The 19100-nt window shown below is 42.5% G+C and overlaps 1 protein-coding gene across 1 annotated transcript; it reads left to right on the plus strand.

Moving 5' to 3' along the window:
- The first annotated feature begins 11911 nt into the window (after window positions 1-11911).
- LOC111866518 (serine/threonine-protein phosphatase 2A 56 kDa regulatory subunit epsilon isoform-like) lies at window positions 11912-13086 on the plus strand. Its single transcript, XM_033752356.1, is given in 2 exon segments — window positions 11912-12998; window positions 13001-13086. Coding segments are annotated over 2 exon segments (1164 nt in total). The 5' UTR covers window positions 11912-11920.
- Window positions 13087-19100: the final 6014 nt, after the last annotated feature.

Genomic DNA, 19100 nt, shown 5'->3' on the forward strand with positions numbered 1-19100 from the left:
CACCAGGTGCAACAGGAGGGTTTTCAGTGAGTTCTGGTGTTTGAGCGCGAAAACTTTTTCTTCTATCTCCTGGGACATCCTGATCTGCCCGTTAGCCCGGTTCAGCACTCGCTCAAGCAATGCTCAGTGTGTTCTCGATGGCCGAAATTTATTCTTAGAAACCACGTGGCTCAGATTCTGCTTCTTTCCTCAGGCCTGGCCCTCATACGCCCATCTCTTATGGGGTGTCATGTGCTCCCACATCAAGGCCGCCATCTCACTAATGAAAGTTGCGCCTCTTTCTTGCACCTACTTCTGCACGTCCAGGGGGAAGAAACTGAATCCATCTTCGAGACTTTCCTGCTTTGTTTGCGGCATGTTGTAAATAGACACCATCTATGCCTTCCTTTTGCGGCCACCTGAGTAGAGACCATGCATCACGGGGGACGAAAGTTTGTAACGTGGTGCCGCAATGTCACACTGTTGTTCCTTTCTTCTTGAAGGCGGCACGCATCAAGTTCACTTCAATGGAGTCTCTGTGTTTGCGGAGATGTCACAGGTTCCGCAAGAAACCGTGGCCAGACACCTCCTTCTGGTGCAAACTGAAGGTAGTCTCTGCCTCACTGGGATTAGGAGAAAGTGATGTTCACACAGTTGTTCTTACTGCTTTGATACAGCACTCATCAAGTTCACTTCAATGGGGTCTCTGGGTCTGCGGTGAGGATTCACGGGCCACAGTAAACGTGGCTGGACACCTTCTTCTGCGCTCAGTTTTAGCACTGGTTTATTCTGCATCAGTGTCGTTCCTTGGCAATAATTCTTCGAATTGCAGCAGCGAATCAGGTGCGTAGCTCTCGCTCACTTGGTAAAATAGGAGCTGAAAGCGCAATGCTTTTCAGGAATAATTTCTATCGCCAGCGGCTCACGGCACTCATCCATAATGAGGATACTCCTACTCAATACAAGCCACAGGCTGCAGTATCGCATTGCTTGTAGTTGTTGATGGAACTCTCATGAGATTCCCTACGTATATTTCAAGTCGTGTTTAATGAGCTCGCGTTCATCCAAGAAGTTCGTAGGCAAGTTTACTTCACTTGGAACACCCATGCTTGTATTCCGGAGTTCATGAAACAGTTTGGAGACAGAGTTTTAGCAGTCCTTTTGACAAAGCCTCGCATTGGGCGCCATTTGTAAGAGTTGATTTGCTGTCCTTCGCTGTCGGTATGGACGTTACGTGGTCTGGGAAACAAGACGAGGCGCCTTGGGAGAATTAATAGGATAATACACGAGTTTCGAGGGATGAGGTTCTCTCTTAAGTCTTAAAGGGCCCTGCTTCTTCCAGAGAATTTTTCTTGGCGAGGAAGTCTCCGGACCCCACTTAGAGTTGACAATATATTGTAACGTGTTTCGTTACTGAAGACGTCGTAGAGATGGTTAATTGGGTTTATTTAACAATCTACAAATAACGGCTACAATTAATTATCACAATATCACGGGTTTCCACACTTTACAAACCCTACAACAAAGTCTCTTAACACGATTTTCACTTGTCTTCACGTACTAATAACGCGGGAGCTATATAGTCTCCCTGAATTACACACTTTCACTCGTAACACGCCGCTGGCTGGATTCCAAGATGCTGCCTTGAGAACTGTTGATAACACACTCGGCGACTGTCACAGTAAACTGTGTTAGGCGGCTGCTACAGTAGAACTCTTGATAACACACTCTCGTAGGCTTGCTCGGAAATATCTTCGGCGATGGCCACGTTATAACTCGGCGGCGTTCACACTAGAACTAACTGTGAATAGCCTTCGCTGCTCCTGATGTAGCCTCGATCGGACAATACAGAATCCGGCCACGTAATATGCACCCTTGTTGCCTGGCGCTGTGTTGCTATGTAACGCTGTCCGGAAGTAACCGCCGTTACTACTTGGTGACGTCACCGCTGTTGACTTGCGTTGCCTAGCGACCAGGATGCTANAGAGAATTTTTCTTGGCGAGGAAGTCCCTGGACCACACTTAGAGTTGACAATATATTGTACAACATTATGCTTCCTCTATTGAGAGTATTACACGTTTGCAAGCACAAGTCAATTACAATCACAGATGCACATTTGGCACACGCTGAACACTACTTTAATTTTCACAACACTACTGTGGTGTTTGTAAAGATATATCACTCTCCCAAAGTGTGTGTCTGTTTCTTATTTCTTGCCTGGTACTGCGGTTACTTGTGATACTCGCCCACAGGGATCAAACCCTTATGTGCCGTAATATGACGTAAATTTCTGGAACCGTCTATTTCTAGATCATTCTCGAACCTTTTTTTTTCTTTAATCGAAAACATTCTGGAAGTTTCATTTAATACGTGTAATGCGGTGAAAGGGACTCATGTTACCACCGGCTCTCATGGACCTTTCTAGTAGCACCTATTTGAACATTCCTTGCCGCAAATTGTTAGAGTGATTAATGCAAAATTGGACAAAGGTCGCGTTTATTATAAAATTTATAATAAGCTACAAATATCAATATTTGAGTTAGGCCGGTAGCAATGACCGATTTCAATCTCCCAAGCATATCTTGCTTCAGTACCATTGAATTAAGATTTGCTTTGACTGCCGTCTCATTCCTGATTATTACAGAATTACATGAATCGATTGTTGACAACATTACATAGATTGATTATGACTAAGCCTGGGGCCACGCGAACGCACGAAGTACGTTCGTTGCAACGAACGTACTTTATGACGGACGTTGCTGATTGCACCACACATTTGCAGAATGCGGTGCATAAAATATTGTCTGCAATGGAGTCAGAAGGAAGCGTAGCATTTGCCTCTCTTGTTATTTCTACAACAGACGCACTTTATGCTCGTGTGGCCCCAGCCCAAGATTCATAATATTATAGTACATAGACCTTTGAATGTTATACACCATTTTGAAGAAAATATCTTTTAAGTATTATTGTCTGTGCTGACCGTGAGTTCATAAAACTCATGACAGTATTGCATAGCTTAACATCATAACATACAAAGAACTCGGTGTATGATCATCACTTTACATATGTTTGTTACTGCTGATGTTTACACACATAGCACTTTGCTGGACAAACGTGCGTTGATTTGACCATGTTCTTGTGATGCATCAGCTATTCAGCTCCGTACACGCTTACTGTTTGGTTGTTACATTACTATGAACAGCTTACAAAATGTATATATTTTTAAAATTTATGTGCAATGGATTTTCAAATTCAACATGTGATAACTACGTATCCAGAATATATAGTTTTCCTGAGTTTTTCATTCATGTTGGAAGTACAAAATACCCTTTACATGTGCGCGATGTATTTTCAGTACCAACACTTTTAACAGCAAACTTTATCATTTAAACGCCAGCCTTCTGAAATGGTGGTAATCTTGATCTGCCCGGAGTTAATTTAAATGCTCTTTGTTATACTGCGTTTAAATGTGCGTTACTGTTAAGGCGCTATACCTATTTTAAGCATTGTGTTTAAACATGCTCTCTCTAACTCAATATTTAGGATATATGGATGGAATTATATGTGTTTGTATCAGCAAAGAACATAGAGTCGCTCAGACTATATTGTCGCATTTTTTCTAGTTCCTCGTGGTAGTCGCAGAGATTCTCTCCGTAAATTCCAAAGGCGTAGTTAATCAGCTCGTGTTCATCCAAGTAGTTGGGAGGCGATATCACTTCATTTGGAACACCCTTGCTTGCATTCCGGAGTTCCTGAAACAGTTTGCAGAGAGTGTATACGAGGATGTTGTCTCTTCCTGCATTCCTGTGCTGATCACGGTGTACATTCAGTTGCCATAAAACGCTTTCAACAGCTTCAATATATCGTGGTCCCGTATACAGAGGCGGCAGATTTGTTTCTCTACGTCCTCTCCAATTAGAAATAATCTGATGTTGCCGTATATTTTCTGATGTTCTGTCTCACCGTCTGGAGGCAATGGAAGCAAACGAGTTTCTGTTGCAGTTTTGGTTTCCAGAAAAGCAAAGCCGACAGGAATCTGATCCATGTTAACAAATGAATGTTAAATTTTTAACGCCATCCACAAAACTTAATTCAGCGAGACGAATTTCGCAGCAGAGGTAACCGGCAATACGATGTGTGCAGTAGCAGTTGACGTGCACCAGGTGCAACAGGAGGGTTTTCAGTGAGTTCTGGTGTTTGAGCGCGAAAACTTTTTCTTCTATCTCCTGGGACATCCTGATCTGCCCGTTAGCCCGGTTCAGCACTCGCTCAAGCAATGCGCAGTGTGTTCTCGATGGCCGAAATTTATTCTTAGAAACCACGTGGCTCAGATTCTGCTTCTTTCCTCAGGCCTGGCCCTCATACGCCCATCTCTTATGGGGTGTCATGTGCTCCCACATCAAGGCCGCCATCTCACTAATGAAAGTTGCGCCTCTTTCTTGCACCTACTTCTGCACGTCCAGGGGGAAGAAACTGAATCCATCTTCGAGACTTTCCTGCTTTGTTTGCGGCATGTTGTAAATAGACACCATCTATGCCTTCCTTTTGCGGCCACCTGAGTAGAGACCATGCATCACGGGGGACGAAAGTTTGTAACGTGGTGCCGCAATGTCACACTGTTGTTCCTTTCTTCTTGAAGGCGGCACGCATCAAGTTCACTTCAATGGAGTCTCTGTGTTTGCGGAGATGTCACAGGTTCCGCAAGAAACCGTGGCCAGACACCTCCTTCTGGTGCAAACTGAAGGTAGTCTCTGCCTCACTGGGATTAGGAGAAAGTGATGTTCACACAGTTGTTCTTACTGCTTTGATACAGCACTCATCAAGTTCACTTCAATGGGGTCTCTGGGTCTGCGGTGAGGATTCACGGGCCACAGTAAACGTGGCTGGACACCTTCTTCTGCGCTCAGTTTTAGCACTGGTTTATTCTGCATCAGTGTCGTTCCTTGGCAATAATTCTTCGAATTGCAGCAGCGAATCAGGTGCGTAGCTCTCGCTCACTTGGTAAAATAGGAGCTGAAAGCGCAATGCTTTTCAGGAATAATTTCTATCGCCAGCGGCTCACGGCACTCATCCATAATGAGGATACTCCTACTCAATACAAGCCACAGGCTGCAGTATCGCATTGCTTGTAGTTGTTGATGGAACTCTCATGAGATTCCCTACGTATATTTCAAGTCGTGTTTAATCAGCTCTCGTTAATCCAAGAAGTTCGTAGGCAAGTTTACTTCACTTGGAACACCCATGCTTGTATTCCGGATCTCATGAAACAGTTTGGAGACAGAGTTTTAGCAGTCCTTTTGACAAAGCCTCGCATTGGGCGCCATTTGTAAGAGTTGATTTTCTGCCCTTTGTTGTCCGTATGGACGTCACGTGGTCTAGGAACCACGAAGAGGCGCCTTGGGAGAATTAATAGGATAATACACGAGCTTCGAGGGATGAGGTTCTCTCTTAAGTCTTAAAGGGCCTTGCTTCTTCGAGTGAATTTTTATTGGCGAGGAAGTCCCTGGACCACACTTAGAGTTGACAATATATTGTACAACATTATGCTTCCTCTATTGAGAGTATTACACGTTTGCAAGCACAAGTCAATTACAATCACAGATGCACATTTGGCACACACTGAACACTACTTTAATTTTCACAACACTACTGTGGTGTTTGTAAAGATATATCAGTCTCCCAAAGTGTGTGTCTGTTTCTTATTTCTTGCCTGGTACTGCGGTTATTTGTGATACTCGCCCACCGGGATCAAACCCTTAGATGCTGTAATATGACGTAACTTTCTGGAACCGTCTATTCCTAGATCATTCTCGAAGCTTTCTTTTTCTTTAATCGAAAACATTCTGGAAGTTTCATTTAATACGGGTAGTGCGGTGAAAGGGTCTCATGTTACCACCGGCTGTCATAGACCTTTCTAGTAGCACCTATTTGAACATTCCTTGCCGCAAATTGTTAGAGTGATTACTGCAAAATTGGACAAAGGTCACGTTTATTATAAAATTGATAATAAGAAGAAAGTATCAATATTTGTGTTAGGCCGGTAGCAATGACCGATAAGAATCTCCCAAGCATATCTTGCTTCAGTACCATTGAATAAAGATTTGCTTTGACTGCCGTCTTATTTCTGATTATTACAGAATTACATGAAACGATTGTTGACAACATTACTTAGATTGATTATGACTAAGCCTGGGGCCACGCGGACGCACGAATTACGTCCGTTGCAATGAACGTACTTTATGACGGACGTTGCTGATTACACCACACATTTGCAGAATGCGGTGCATAACTTATTGTCTGCAATGGAGTCACAAGGAAGCGTAGCATTTGCCTCTCTTGTTATTTCTCCAACAGACGCACTTGTTGCTCGTGTGGCCCCAGCCTAAGATTCATAATGTTATAGTACATAGTCCTTTGAATGTTACACACCATTTTGAAGAAAATATCTTTTCAGTATTATTGTCTGTGCTGACCGTGAGTTCATAAAACTCATGACAGTATTGCATAGCTTAACATCATAACATACAAAGAACTCGGTGTATGATCGTCACTTTACATATGTTTGTTACTGCTGATGTTTACACACATAGCACTTTGCTGGACAAACGTGCGTTGATTTGACCTCGTTCTTGTGATGCATCAGCTTTCCAGCTCGGTACACGCTTATTTTTGGTTGTTACATTACTATGAACAGCTTACAAAATGTATATATTTTTAAAATTTATGTGCAATGGATTTTCAAATTCAACATGTGATAACTACGTATCCAGAATATATAGTTTTCATGAGTTTTTCATTCATGTTGGAAATACAAAATACCCTTTACATGTGCGCGACGTATTTTCAGTAACAAAACCTTTAACAGCAAACTTTAAAATTTAAACGCCAGCCTTCTGAAATGGTGGTAAGCTTGATCTGCCCGGAGTTAATTTAAATGCTCTTTGTTATACTGCGTTTAAATGTGCGTTACTGTTAAGGCGCTAAAACTATTTTAAACATTGTGTTTAAACATGCTCTATCTAACTCAATATTTATGATATATGGATGGAATTAATTGTGTTTGTATCAGCAAAGAACATAGAGTCGCTCAGACTACATTGTCGCATTTTCTCTAGTTCCTCGTGGTAGTCGCAGAGATTCCCTCCGTAAATTCCAAGGCGTAGTTAATCAGCTCGTGTTCTTCCAAGAAGTTGGGAGGCGAGATCACTTCACTTGGAACACCCATGCTTGCATTCCGGAGTTCCTGAGACTGTTTGCAGAGAAAGTATACGAGGAAGTTGTCTCTTCCGGCATTTCTGTGCTGATCACGGTGTACATTCAGTTGCCATAAAACGCTTTCAACAGCTTCAATATATCGTGGTCCCGTATACAGAGGCGGCAGATTTGTTTCTCTACGTCCTCTCCCATTAGAAATAATCTGATGATGCCATATATATTCTGATGTTCTGACTCACCGTCTGGAGGCAATGGAAACAAATGAGGTTCTGTTGCAGTTTTGGTTTCCAGAAAAGCAAAGGTGACAGGAATCTGATCCATGTTAACAAATGAATGTTAAGTTTTTAACGCCATCCACAAAACTTAATTCAGCGAGACGAAATTCGCAGCAGAGGTAACCGGCAATACGATGTGTGCAGTAGATGTTGATGTGCACCAGGTAACAGGAGGGTTTTCAGTGAGTTCTGGTGTTTGTGCGCGAAAACCCTTTCTTCTATCTCCTGGGACATCCTGATCTGCCCGTTACCCCGGTTCAGCACTCGCTCAAGCCATGCTCAGTATGTTCTCGATGGCCCAAATATATTCTTAGAAACCACGTGGCTCAGATTCTGCTTCTTTCCTCAGGCCTGGCCCTCATACGCCCATCTTTCGTCCGGTGTCATGAGCTCCCACATCAAGGCCGCCATCTCACTGATGAAAGCAGCGCCTCTTTCTTACACCTACTTCTGCACGTCCAGGGGGAAGAAACTGAATCAATCTTCGGGACTTTCCTGCTTTGTTTGCGGCATGTTGTAAATAGTCACCATTTATGCCTTCCTTTTGCGGCCACCTGAGTAGAGACCATGCATCACGGGGGACGAAAGTTTGTAACGTGGTGCCGCAATGTCACACTGGTGTTCCTTTCTTCTTGAAAGCGGCACGCATCAAATTCACTTCAATAGAGTCTCTGTGTTTGCGGAGAAGTCACAGGTGCCGCAGAAACCGTGGCCAGACACCTCCTTGTGCAAATTGAAGGTAGCCTCTGCCTCACTGGGATTAGGAGAAAGTGATGTTGACACAGTTGTTTTTCTGCTTGGATAGAGCACTTATCACGTTCACTTCAATGGGGTTTCTGGGTCTGCGGTGAGGATTCACGGGCCACAGTAACCGTGGCTGGACACCTTCTTCTGCGCTCAGTTGTAGCACTGGTTTATTCTGCATCAGTGTCCTTTCTTGGCAATAATTCTTCGAATTGCAGCAGCGAATCAGGTGCGTAGCTCTCGCTCACTTGGTAAAATAGGAGCTGAAAGCGCAATGCTTTTCAGGAATACTTTGGATCGCCAGCGGCTCACGGCACTCATCCATAATGAGGATACTCCTACTCAATACAAGCCACAGGCTGCAGTATCGCATTGCTTGTAGTTGTTGATGGAACTCTCATGAGATTCCCTACGTATATTTCAAGTCGTGTTTAATCAGCTCTCGTTAATCCAAGAAGTTCGTAGGCAAGTTTACTTCACTTGGAACACCCATGCTTGTATTCCGGATCTCATGAAACAGTTTGGAGACAGAGGTTTAGCAGTCCTTTTGACAAAGCCTCGCATTGGGCGCCATTTGTAAGAGTTGATTTACTGCCCTTCGTTGTCGGTATGGACGTTACGTGGTCTGGGAACCACGACGAGGCGCCTTGGGAGAATTAATAGGATAATACACGAGCTTCGAGGGATGAGGTTCTCTCTTAAGTCTTAAAGGGCCTTGCTTCTTCGAGAGAATTTTTCTTGGCGAGGAAGTCCCTGGACCACACTTAGAGTTGACAATATATTGTACAACATTATGCTTCCTCTATTGAGAGTATTACACGTTTGCAAGCACAAGTCAATTACAATCACAGATGCACATTTGGCACACGCTGAACACTACTTTAATTTTCACAACACTACTGTGGTGTTTGTAAAGATACATCACTCTCCCAAAGTGTGTGTCTGTTTCTTATTTCTTGCCTGGTACTGCGGTTACTTGTGATACTCGCCCACCGGGATCAAATCCTTAGATGCCGTAATATGACGTAACTTTCTGGAACCGTCTATTTCTAGATAATTCTCGAAGCTTTTTTTTTCTTTAATCGAAAACATTCTGGAAGTTTCATTTAATACGTGTAATGCGGTGAAAGGGACTCATGTTACCACCGGCTCTCATGGACCTTTCTAGTAGCACCTATTTGAACATTCCTTGCCGCAAATTGTTAGAGTGATTAATGCAAAATTGGACAAAGGTCGCGTTTATTATGAAATTGATAATAAGAAGCAAGTATCAATATTTGAGTTATGCCGGTAGCAATGACCGATTACAATCTCCCAAGCATATCTTGCTTCAGTACCATTGAATCAAGATTTGCTTTGACTGCCGTCTCATTCCTGATTATTACAGAATTACATGAATCGATTGTTGACAACATTACATAGATTGATTATGCCTAAGCCTGGGGCCACGCGAACGCACGAAGTACGTCCGTTGCAACGAACGTACTTTATGACGGACTTTGCTGATTACACCACACATTTGCAGAATGCGGTGCATAAAATATTGTCTGCGATGGAGTCAGAAGGAAGCGTAGCATTTGCCTCTCTTGTTATTTCTAAAACAGACGCACTTATTTCTCGTGTGGCCCCAGCCTAAGATTCATAATGTTATAGTACATAGTCCTTTGAATGTTATACACCATTTTGAAGAAAATATCTATTCAGTATCATTGTCGGTGCTGACCGTGAGTTCATAAAACTCATGACAGTATTGCATAGCTTAACATCATCACTTACAAAGCACTCGGCGTATGATCGTCACTTTACATAGGTTTGTTACTGCTGCTGTTTACACACGTAGCACTTTGCTGGACAAACGTGCATTGACTTGACCTCGTTCTTGTGATGCATCAGCTTTTCATCTCAGTACACTCTTACTGTTTGGTTGTTACATTACAATGAACCTTTTACAAAATGTATATATTTTTAAAATTTATGTACAATGGATTTTCAAATTCAACATGTGATAACTACGTATCTGTAATAAATAGTTTACATGAATTTTTCATTCATGTTGGAAGTACAAAATACCCTTTATATGTGTGCGACTTATTTTCAGTACCAACACCTTTAACAGTAAATGTTAACTTTTAAACCGTTCTTGAGTTGGAAAGGAAATAGACCCGGGATGTTTTCCCCCTTAATTCATAGGCATTTACTGCCAAAGAAGTAACGGGATGCTTTTAAGCCATTTAGAAAAGAATCGGGATACCATCCTGCCCCACCTCAAGCCCTGTTTATAGTCAAGATTCACATAAATTCCCAACCAGCCAACTAGTCTTTCTGGACACAAAACTTTTCTCAGCATTCTGTGAATATTCTCTGCCAGCTTTCAATATCAAAGGTATGTATTACTGTATGTTGTTCCTGAAGATTCTATCTTACAGGATATAATACTGTGTAGTGTCTTGAAAGCCTACCAACATTTCAGAGGAACAGAACACAATCTTTCACAGTCAAAGGATAAGCCAAGCTAGAATCTTAAAAGTGGAAATTTTCATAAGCAGTGCTCTGGAACCTCAAATCCTATTTATATTGTTCCTGTGAAATTTGGTATATACAAAGTAAAGCCAGTAAACAGCAGTGACGTAACACGGGACGCCGCAGTTGCTACATAGCTGTAAACAACTACCAACAGTAGTTACTATAGGATTCTGACGATGGTGTCTAACACACTGATATATTGGGTTTTTGGACTTTATCCATCGTCCTAGTTTTTAAGATAACAAAAACACGACGTTTCGGAAACTGGATCTGTGTCCGTCCTCAGGTGTTGGAAAAGGGGAAATAGGATTCTGACGATGGTGTATAACACACTGATATATTGGGTTTCTGGACTTTATCCATCGTCCTAGTTTTTAAGATAACAAAAACACGACGTTTCGGAAACTGGATCTGTTTCCGTCCTCAGGTGAAGGAAAAGGGGAACACCTATTCTGTTGGGTCCGTTAGAAAGAGCTAGCCTCAATCACTGGACCTTTTTACAGATGACTTCAGAAATTCCTCCAGTTGATTGATTTCATGTAGTTGGGAAGTCTTCTTATGCCAATGATAGTGTAACCTATCCCTAAGAAGTGCCTGGCTGGCACGTAAGGCAATTTTGGAGGTCCATCGACTATTGAAGGGCGTCTTTACAGAGAAGGCTTTGGGGATGATACCCTGAGATTTGCATCTCCTGAGGAAAGTTATATGATAGAGGGTCTTTGCTAACTGAATTTTCAGGCGTTCTAATTTTCTAAAAGAAGGGTAAATACCGGGTCCATACCGGTTATACAAGTAGTTACTATAGGATTCTGACGATGGTGTATANATCTTAAAAACTAGGACGATGGATAAAGTCCAGAAACCCAATATATCAGTGAACTACCAACAGCGTTGCTAGGATATAGGCAAACAGGCAACCAGGCAACAAGGAAGCGAGGCGTTTTCCCCTTGTCCGGCTGAGAGTTTATAAGTGACCTACACTGCCTACGAAGTCAGTTCTCAAGACAGCAGCCTACGAGTTGAGTTGGAATCTAGCCAGCGGAGAGTTACGAGTTGATGTGTGATACAGTGACACTTATATAGTGGTCAGAAACTCAACACGTTCATTTGGTTCGTCTGTGCATACTGTGCAACTGTAATAAATATTATAGAAGAGTTCAGGAAGTGATTGTCTCTTCATATAATGTCATCCCACAGGCTTTTCGGAATTTTTGGAGAAGATGTCCCATCTTCAGAGCAGGGGGAGCTGTTTATTCGCAAACTGCGACAGTGCTGTGTGGAATTTAACTTCATGGACCCAGTGGCTGACCCGAAGGGAAAGGAAATAAAACGAGCTACTCTGAATGAGCTGGTTGACTACATTACAGCAGGCCGAGGTGTACTTACTGAGCCTGTTTACCCTGAGATCATCAGAATGATCTCAGCAAATCTGTTCCGGACCTTGACGCCCAGTGATTTTGATCCAGAAGAAGATGACCCAACATTAGAAGCGTCATGGCCACACTTGCAATTAGTGTATGAGTTTTTCCTACGGTTCTTGGAATCCTCTGACATTCAGACCGCCATTGGCAAAAAAGTAATAGACCAAAAATTTGTGCTACAGTTGATAGACTTATTTGACAGTGAAGACCCTCGGGAGCGCCATTTCCTTAAGACTGTTCTGCATCGCATCTATGGAAAATTCCTGGGGCTACGTGCTTTCATACGCAAACAAATAAATAACATCTTCCTTCGGTTTGTATATGAGACAGAGCATTTCAATGGTGTTGGAAAGTTTTTGGAAATATTAGGAAGCATTATCAACGGCTTTGCTCTACCGCTGAAGTCAGAACACAAGCAATTCCTCGTAAAGGTTCTGCTGCCACTGCACAAAGTTAAATGTCTCTCATTGTACCATGCACAGCTGACATACTGTGTGGTTCAGTTCCTTGAAAAGGATGCGACGCTAACTGAAACTGTTGTTAAAGGGCTACTCAAGTTTTGGCCTAAAACGTGCAGTCAGAAAGAGGTGATGTTCCTTGGTGAGACTGAAGAAATTTTAGATGTAATTGAACCATCACAGCTTGCCAAAATTCAGGTTCCGTTGTTTAAACAAATTTCAAGATGTGTCTCGAGTCCTCACTTTCAGGTAGCCGAATGTGCTCTGTACTTATGGAGTAATGAGTACATAACTAGCCTGACTGAGGAAAACAACCATGTGATCATGCCAATAATGTTCCCAGCTCTGTACCGCATCAGCAAAGAGCACTGAAACCAACAAGTGTGGCTCTTGTATACAACGTGCTCAAAACCTTCATGGAGATGAACAGTAGCTCACAGCTAAGGCTGAGAGAAAAAATGTGTGACTAGCAGTGTACGGTAAGGGCAGAGAGAAGAAAGTACTTGTGTGCAGAATGGGCAATGTGCGCCGACAAAAGATAGTGGTTGAACTAGACAGAGAGACGGACAGTTCTACATTCAGATAGTAATAATATGACGTCGGAAGGATATGCCATCGAGGTCTTATTCATGACATTTTTGGTGCCGAAACCCAGGAAGTGGGATATATATTGTGACTTGTTGCACAACGGAGAACCCCCCAACAGAAGTGACGCGGAGGGTGAGTCAGCGCTCCGCTCCCAACTTCGGCACGGTAACGTAACACGCAACGCGCAGTGACGCAACAGGACGACGTGGATCTGGTTCCTACTGAGACGTGACACGGATTCCTACTGTGACGCTACACGCAACGACACTGTTGACGCGGGGAACACGTAACAGAGAACGGAATATAAGCCGGCTGAGCAGTAAGTGTGAGTTAGTTGTAATGTGGCCGTCGCGGAGTTACGTAGTAGTCGAGCGAGTGTGTTATCAACAGTTCTCAAGGCAGCTACATACGAGTTAGTTCCGAGAGAGTTCCGAGTAAGCCAGCAAGCAGTCAGTTGTATTCGGGGATTTGCAGTGTAGTATTTGTGGTACTGTAGATAGCAGTATTTGTGAATCTATAATTTGGGTGATTATAAGTGCGACTTTGTAATAAAATTCGCTATATCAAATAAGGCGTGAAGTTATTTGTCGCGTTACCTAAACAACACGTGAAAATTTGGTGTTAGAAGTGAGATTTGGACTTACACACGTGACGAAAAATTCAGTGTCAATACACGTTACATTTGGTTTCAGAATTTTTACGAACTTGAACATGCCTCGACAAATAGTTCAATTATTCTGCATCGAGAATTTTACTGCTACAAAATGGAAATGCAACGAATAATCGAAATGATTTCGAAGGCAGAGGACGATAGAAAAATCGAGAAGGAAGAAATGCTGAAAGAGTTTAGGGCAAACCAAGTGAAAGAAGATGCCGACTCGAAAGCCTGGCGAGAAGAGATGACCGAATGGGGAGAAAAGTTGAATGCAGACACGAAGGCAACACAAACAAGGACGGAAGCCATGCGGGAGATAATGGGCACCAGACAAATGTAGATGTGCGCATTTCACCCCGAAATAGCGGAAAAGACGATAGCCTGCCAAGAGAAGGAGGGAGATCTAGAATAAGAAAAACAGTTCTCAAGACACCTACCTACGAGTTTGTTCCGAGAGAGTTCCCAGTTAGACAGCAAGCACTCAGTTGTGTTCTGGCATTTCCAGTGTAGTATTTGTGATACTGCAGATAGCAGTAATTGTGAATCTGTAATTTGGGTGATTGTAAGTACGAATGTGAAATAAAATTCGCTATATCAAATACTGCGTAAAGTTATTTGTCGGGTTACGTACACAACACGTTACAATTTGGTGTCACAAGTGGGATTTGGACTTACACATGTGACGAAAAAGATTCAGTGTCTATACACGTTACATTTGGTGTCAGAAAATTTAAGAATATGAACACGCCTCGACAAATAATTGAATTATTGTGCATCGAGTATTTTACTGCAACAAAATGGAGATGCAGCGAATAATCGAAATGCTGGGGAAGGCAGAGGCCGATAGGAAAATAGAGATAGAAGAAATGCAGAAAGAGTTTAGGGCAAACCAAGTGAAAGCAGATGACGATTCGAAAGCCTGGCGAGAAGAATTGGCCGCCTGGGGAGAAAAGTTGAATGCAGAGACGAAAGCTACCCAAGAAAAGACGGAGGCCATGCGAGAGTTAATGGGCACCAGCCAAACGGAGATGTGCGCATTTCACCCCGAAATAGCGGAAAACACGATAGCCTGCCCAGGAAGGAGGCATATCTAGAAGAATAAAAACAGTTCTCAAGTCAGCTACATACGAGTTAGTTCCGAGAGAGTTCCTAGTTAGACAGCAACCACTCAGTTGTATTCTGACATTTGCAGTGGAGTATTTGTGATACTGTAGATAGCAGTAATTGTGAATCTATAATTTGGGTGATTGTAAGTGCGAATTTGTAATAAATTCGCAATATCAAATACGGCTTGAAGTTATTTGTCGCGTTACCTAAACAACAATGATAATTTGGTGTCAGAAGTAAGATTTGGCCTCACACGTGACGAAAAATTCAGTGTATATACACGTTACATTTGGTTTCAGGATTTTTACGAACTTGAACATGCCTCGACAAATAATTGAATTATTGTGCATCGAGAATTTTACCGCTACAATATGGAAATGCAGTGAATAATCGAAATGATTTCGAAGGCAGAGGACGATAGGAAAAACGAGAAGGAAGAAATGCTGAAAGAGTTTAGGGCAAATCAAGTGAAAGCAGAAGCCGACTCGAAAGCCTGGCGAGAAGAGATGGCCGAATGGGGAGAAAAGTTGAATGCAGACACGAAAGAAACCCAAACAAGGACGGAAGCCATGCGAGAGATAATGGGCACCAGCCAAACGGAGATGTGCGCATTTCACCCCGAAATAGCGGAAGAGACGAGAGCCTGCCAAGAGAAGGAGGCACATCTAGAAGAAGAAAAACAGTTCTCAAGGCACCTAGCTACGAGTTAGTTCCGAGAGAGTTCCCAGTTAGACAGCAAGCACTCAGTTGTGTTCTCGATTTGAAGTGTCGTATTTGTTATACTGGAGATAGCAATAATTGTGAATCTGTAATTTGTGTGACTGTAAGTGCGAATGTGAAATAAAATTAGCTATATAAACTACGGCGTAAAGTTATTTGTCGCTTTACGTAAATAACACGTGATAATTTGGTTTCAGAAGTGGGATTTGGACTTACAAACGTGACGAACAAAATTCAGTGTCTATACACGTTACATTTGGTGTTAGAATTATTACGAAGTTGAACACGCCTCGACAAATAATTGAATTATTGTGCATCGAGTATTTTACTGCTACAAAATGGAGATGCAGCAAATAATCAAAATGCTGGCGAAGGCAGAGGCCGATAGGAAAATATAGATGGAAGAAATGCAGAAAGAGTTTAGGGCAAACCAAATGAAAGCAGATGCCGACTTGAAAGCCTGGCGGAAGAGATGGCCGATTGGGAAGAAAAGCTGGATGCAGAGACGAAACCTACACAAGAAAAGACGGAAGCCATGCGAGAGATAATGGGCACCAGCCAAACGGAGATGTGCGCATTTCACCCCGAAATAGCGGAAGAGACGAGAGCCTGCCAAGAGAAGGAGGCACATCTAGAAGAAGAAAAAAAGTTCTCAAGGCACCTAACCACGAGTAAGTTCCGAGAGAGTTTCCAGTTAGTCAGCAACCAGTCGGTTGTATTGAGGCATTTGCAGTGTAGTATTTGAGATACTGCAGATAGCAGTTATTGTGAATCTGTAATTTGGGTGATTGTAAGTGCGAATGGGATATAAAATTCGCTATATCAAATACGGCATGAAGTTATTTGTCGCGTTACTTAAACAACACTTGACAATTTGATGTCAGAAGTGGGATTTGGACTTACACACGTGACGAACAAGATGGAATGTTTATACACGTTACATATGTTGTCAGAATTTTTACGAACTTGAACATGCCTCGACAAATAATTGAATTATTGTGCATCGAGTATTTTACTGATACATAATGGAGATGCAGCTAAAATCGAAATGCTGGCGAAGGCAGAGACCGGTAGAAAAATCGAGAAGGAAGAAATTCTGAAAGAGTTTAGGGCAAACCAAGTGAAAGCAGATGCCGACTCGAAAGCCTGGCGAGAAGAAATGGCCGCCTGGGGAGAAAAGTTGGATGCAGAGACGAAAGCTACCCAAGAAAAGTCGGAAGCCATGCGAGAGATAATGGGCACCAGCCGCACGGAGATGTGCGAATTTCACCCCGAAATAGCGGAGAAGACGATAGCCTGCCAAGAGAATGGTGCACATCTAGAAGAACAAAGACAGTTCTCAAGGCACCTAAATACGAGTTAGTTCCGAGAGAGTTCCCAGCTAGCCAGCAATCAGTCAGTTGTATTTTGGCAATTGCTGTGTAGTATTCGTGATACTGCAGATAGCAGTAATTGTGTTTTAATAAATTTGGTGATTGTAAGTGCGAATGGGATATAAAATTCGCTATATCAAATACGGCTTGAAGTTATTTGTCGCGGTACTTAATCAACACTTTGAAATTTGGTGTCAGAAGTGGGATTTGGACTTACACACGTAACGAACAAGATTCAATGTTTATACATGTTACATTTGTTGTCAGAATTTTTACCAATTTGAACATGCCTCGACAAATAATTGAATTATTGTGCATCGAGTATTTTACTGCAACAAAATGGAGATGCAGCGAATAATCGAAATGCTGGCGAAGGCAGAGGTCCACAGAAAAATTGAGAAGGAAGAAATGCTGAAAGAATTTATGGCAAACCAAGTGAAAGCAGAGGCCAACTCAAAATCCTGGCGAGAAGAAATGGCTGCCTGGGGAGAAGAGTTGGAAGTAGAGACGAAAGGTACCAAAGTAAAGACGGAAGAAACTCGAGAGATAAATGGCACCAGTCACAGGAATATGTGCGCATTTCACCCCGAATTTTCGGAAAGACGTTAGCCTGTCAAGAGATGGAGGCACATCTAGAAGAAGAAAACAGTTCCCAAGGCAGCTACCTACGAGTTACTTACGAGAGAGTTCCCTGTTATCCAGCGACCAGTCAGTTATGTTCTGGCATTTATAGTGTAGTGTTTGTGATATTACAGATAGCAGTAATTGTGAATCTGAAATTTGGGTGATTGTAAGTGAGAATGTGAAATAAAATTCGCTATATCAAATAAGGCGTAAACATATTTTTCGCGTTACGTAAACAAAACCTGAATATTTTGTGTCAGAAATGAGATTTGGACTTACACACGTTTAGGAACCAGGTTTAGTGTCTTTACACGTTACATTTGGTGTCAGAAATTTTACGAGCATGAACACGCATCGACAAATAAGTGAATTATCGTGCATCTAGCATTTTACTGCTACAAAATGGAGATGCAGCGAATAATCGAAATGTTGGCAGAGGCAGAGGCCGATAGGAAATAGAGATGGAAGAAATGCAGAAAGAGTTTATGGCAAACCAAGTGAAAGCAGATGCCGACTCGAAAGCCTTGCGAGAACAAATGGCCGCCTGGGGAGAAAAGTTGGATGCAGAGACGAAAGCTACACAAGCAAAGACGGAAGCCATGCGAGAGATAATGGGAACCAACCAAACGGAAATGTGCGCATTTCAGCCCGAAATAGCGGAAAAGACAATAGCCTGCCAAGAGAAGGAGGCACATCTAGAAGAAGAAAAACAGTTCTCAAGGCACCTAACTACGAGTTGGTTCCGAGAGAGTTCCCAGTAAGACAGCAAGCACTCAGTTGTGTTCTGGCATTTGGAGTGTAGTATTTGTTATACTGGAGATAGCAATAATTGTGAATTTGTAATTTGGAAGAAAGCAGTCTTCTGGGATTTGGCACCGTGTATATGTGGTGTTAACCGACGTTTCGGAGGAACGTATCGCCCCCCCTTCTTCAGGGTTGTTGAAAAAAATTTAAGAAATCTGCAAGCGACAACACCGTGAGAAACGGTAAAGCAGACTGCTTCTCACGGTGTTGTCGCTTGCAGATTTCTTAAACTGTTTTTTTCTTCAACCCTGAAGATGGGGGCGATACGTTCCTCCGAAACGTCGGTTAACACCACATATACACGGTGCCAAATCCCAGAAGACTGCTTTCTTCATAGTCACCGCCGTGAAAGCCTTAAATCTTACTGTAACTTGGATGATTGTAAGTGCGAATGTGAAATAAAATTCGCTATATCAAATACGGCGTAAATTTATTTGTCGCGTTACGTAAACAACACGTGACAATTTGGTGTCAGTAGTGGGATTTGGACTTACACACGTGAAGAACAAGATTCAGTGGCTATACACTTTACATTTGGTGTCAGAATTTTTACGAACTTGAACATGCCTCGACAAATAATTGAATTATTGTGCATCGAGTATTTTTCTGATAC

Source organism: Cryptotermes secundus, unplaced genomic scaffold (genome assembly GCF_002891405.2).
Source record: "Cryptotermes secundus unplaced genomic scaffold, Csec_1.0 scaffold1232, whole genome shotgun sequence".
Lineage (NCBI taxonomy): Eukaryota > Metazoa > Arthropoda > Insecta > Blattodea > Kalotermitidae > Cryptotermes > Cryptotermes secundus.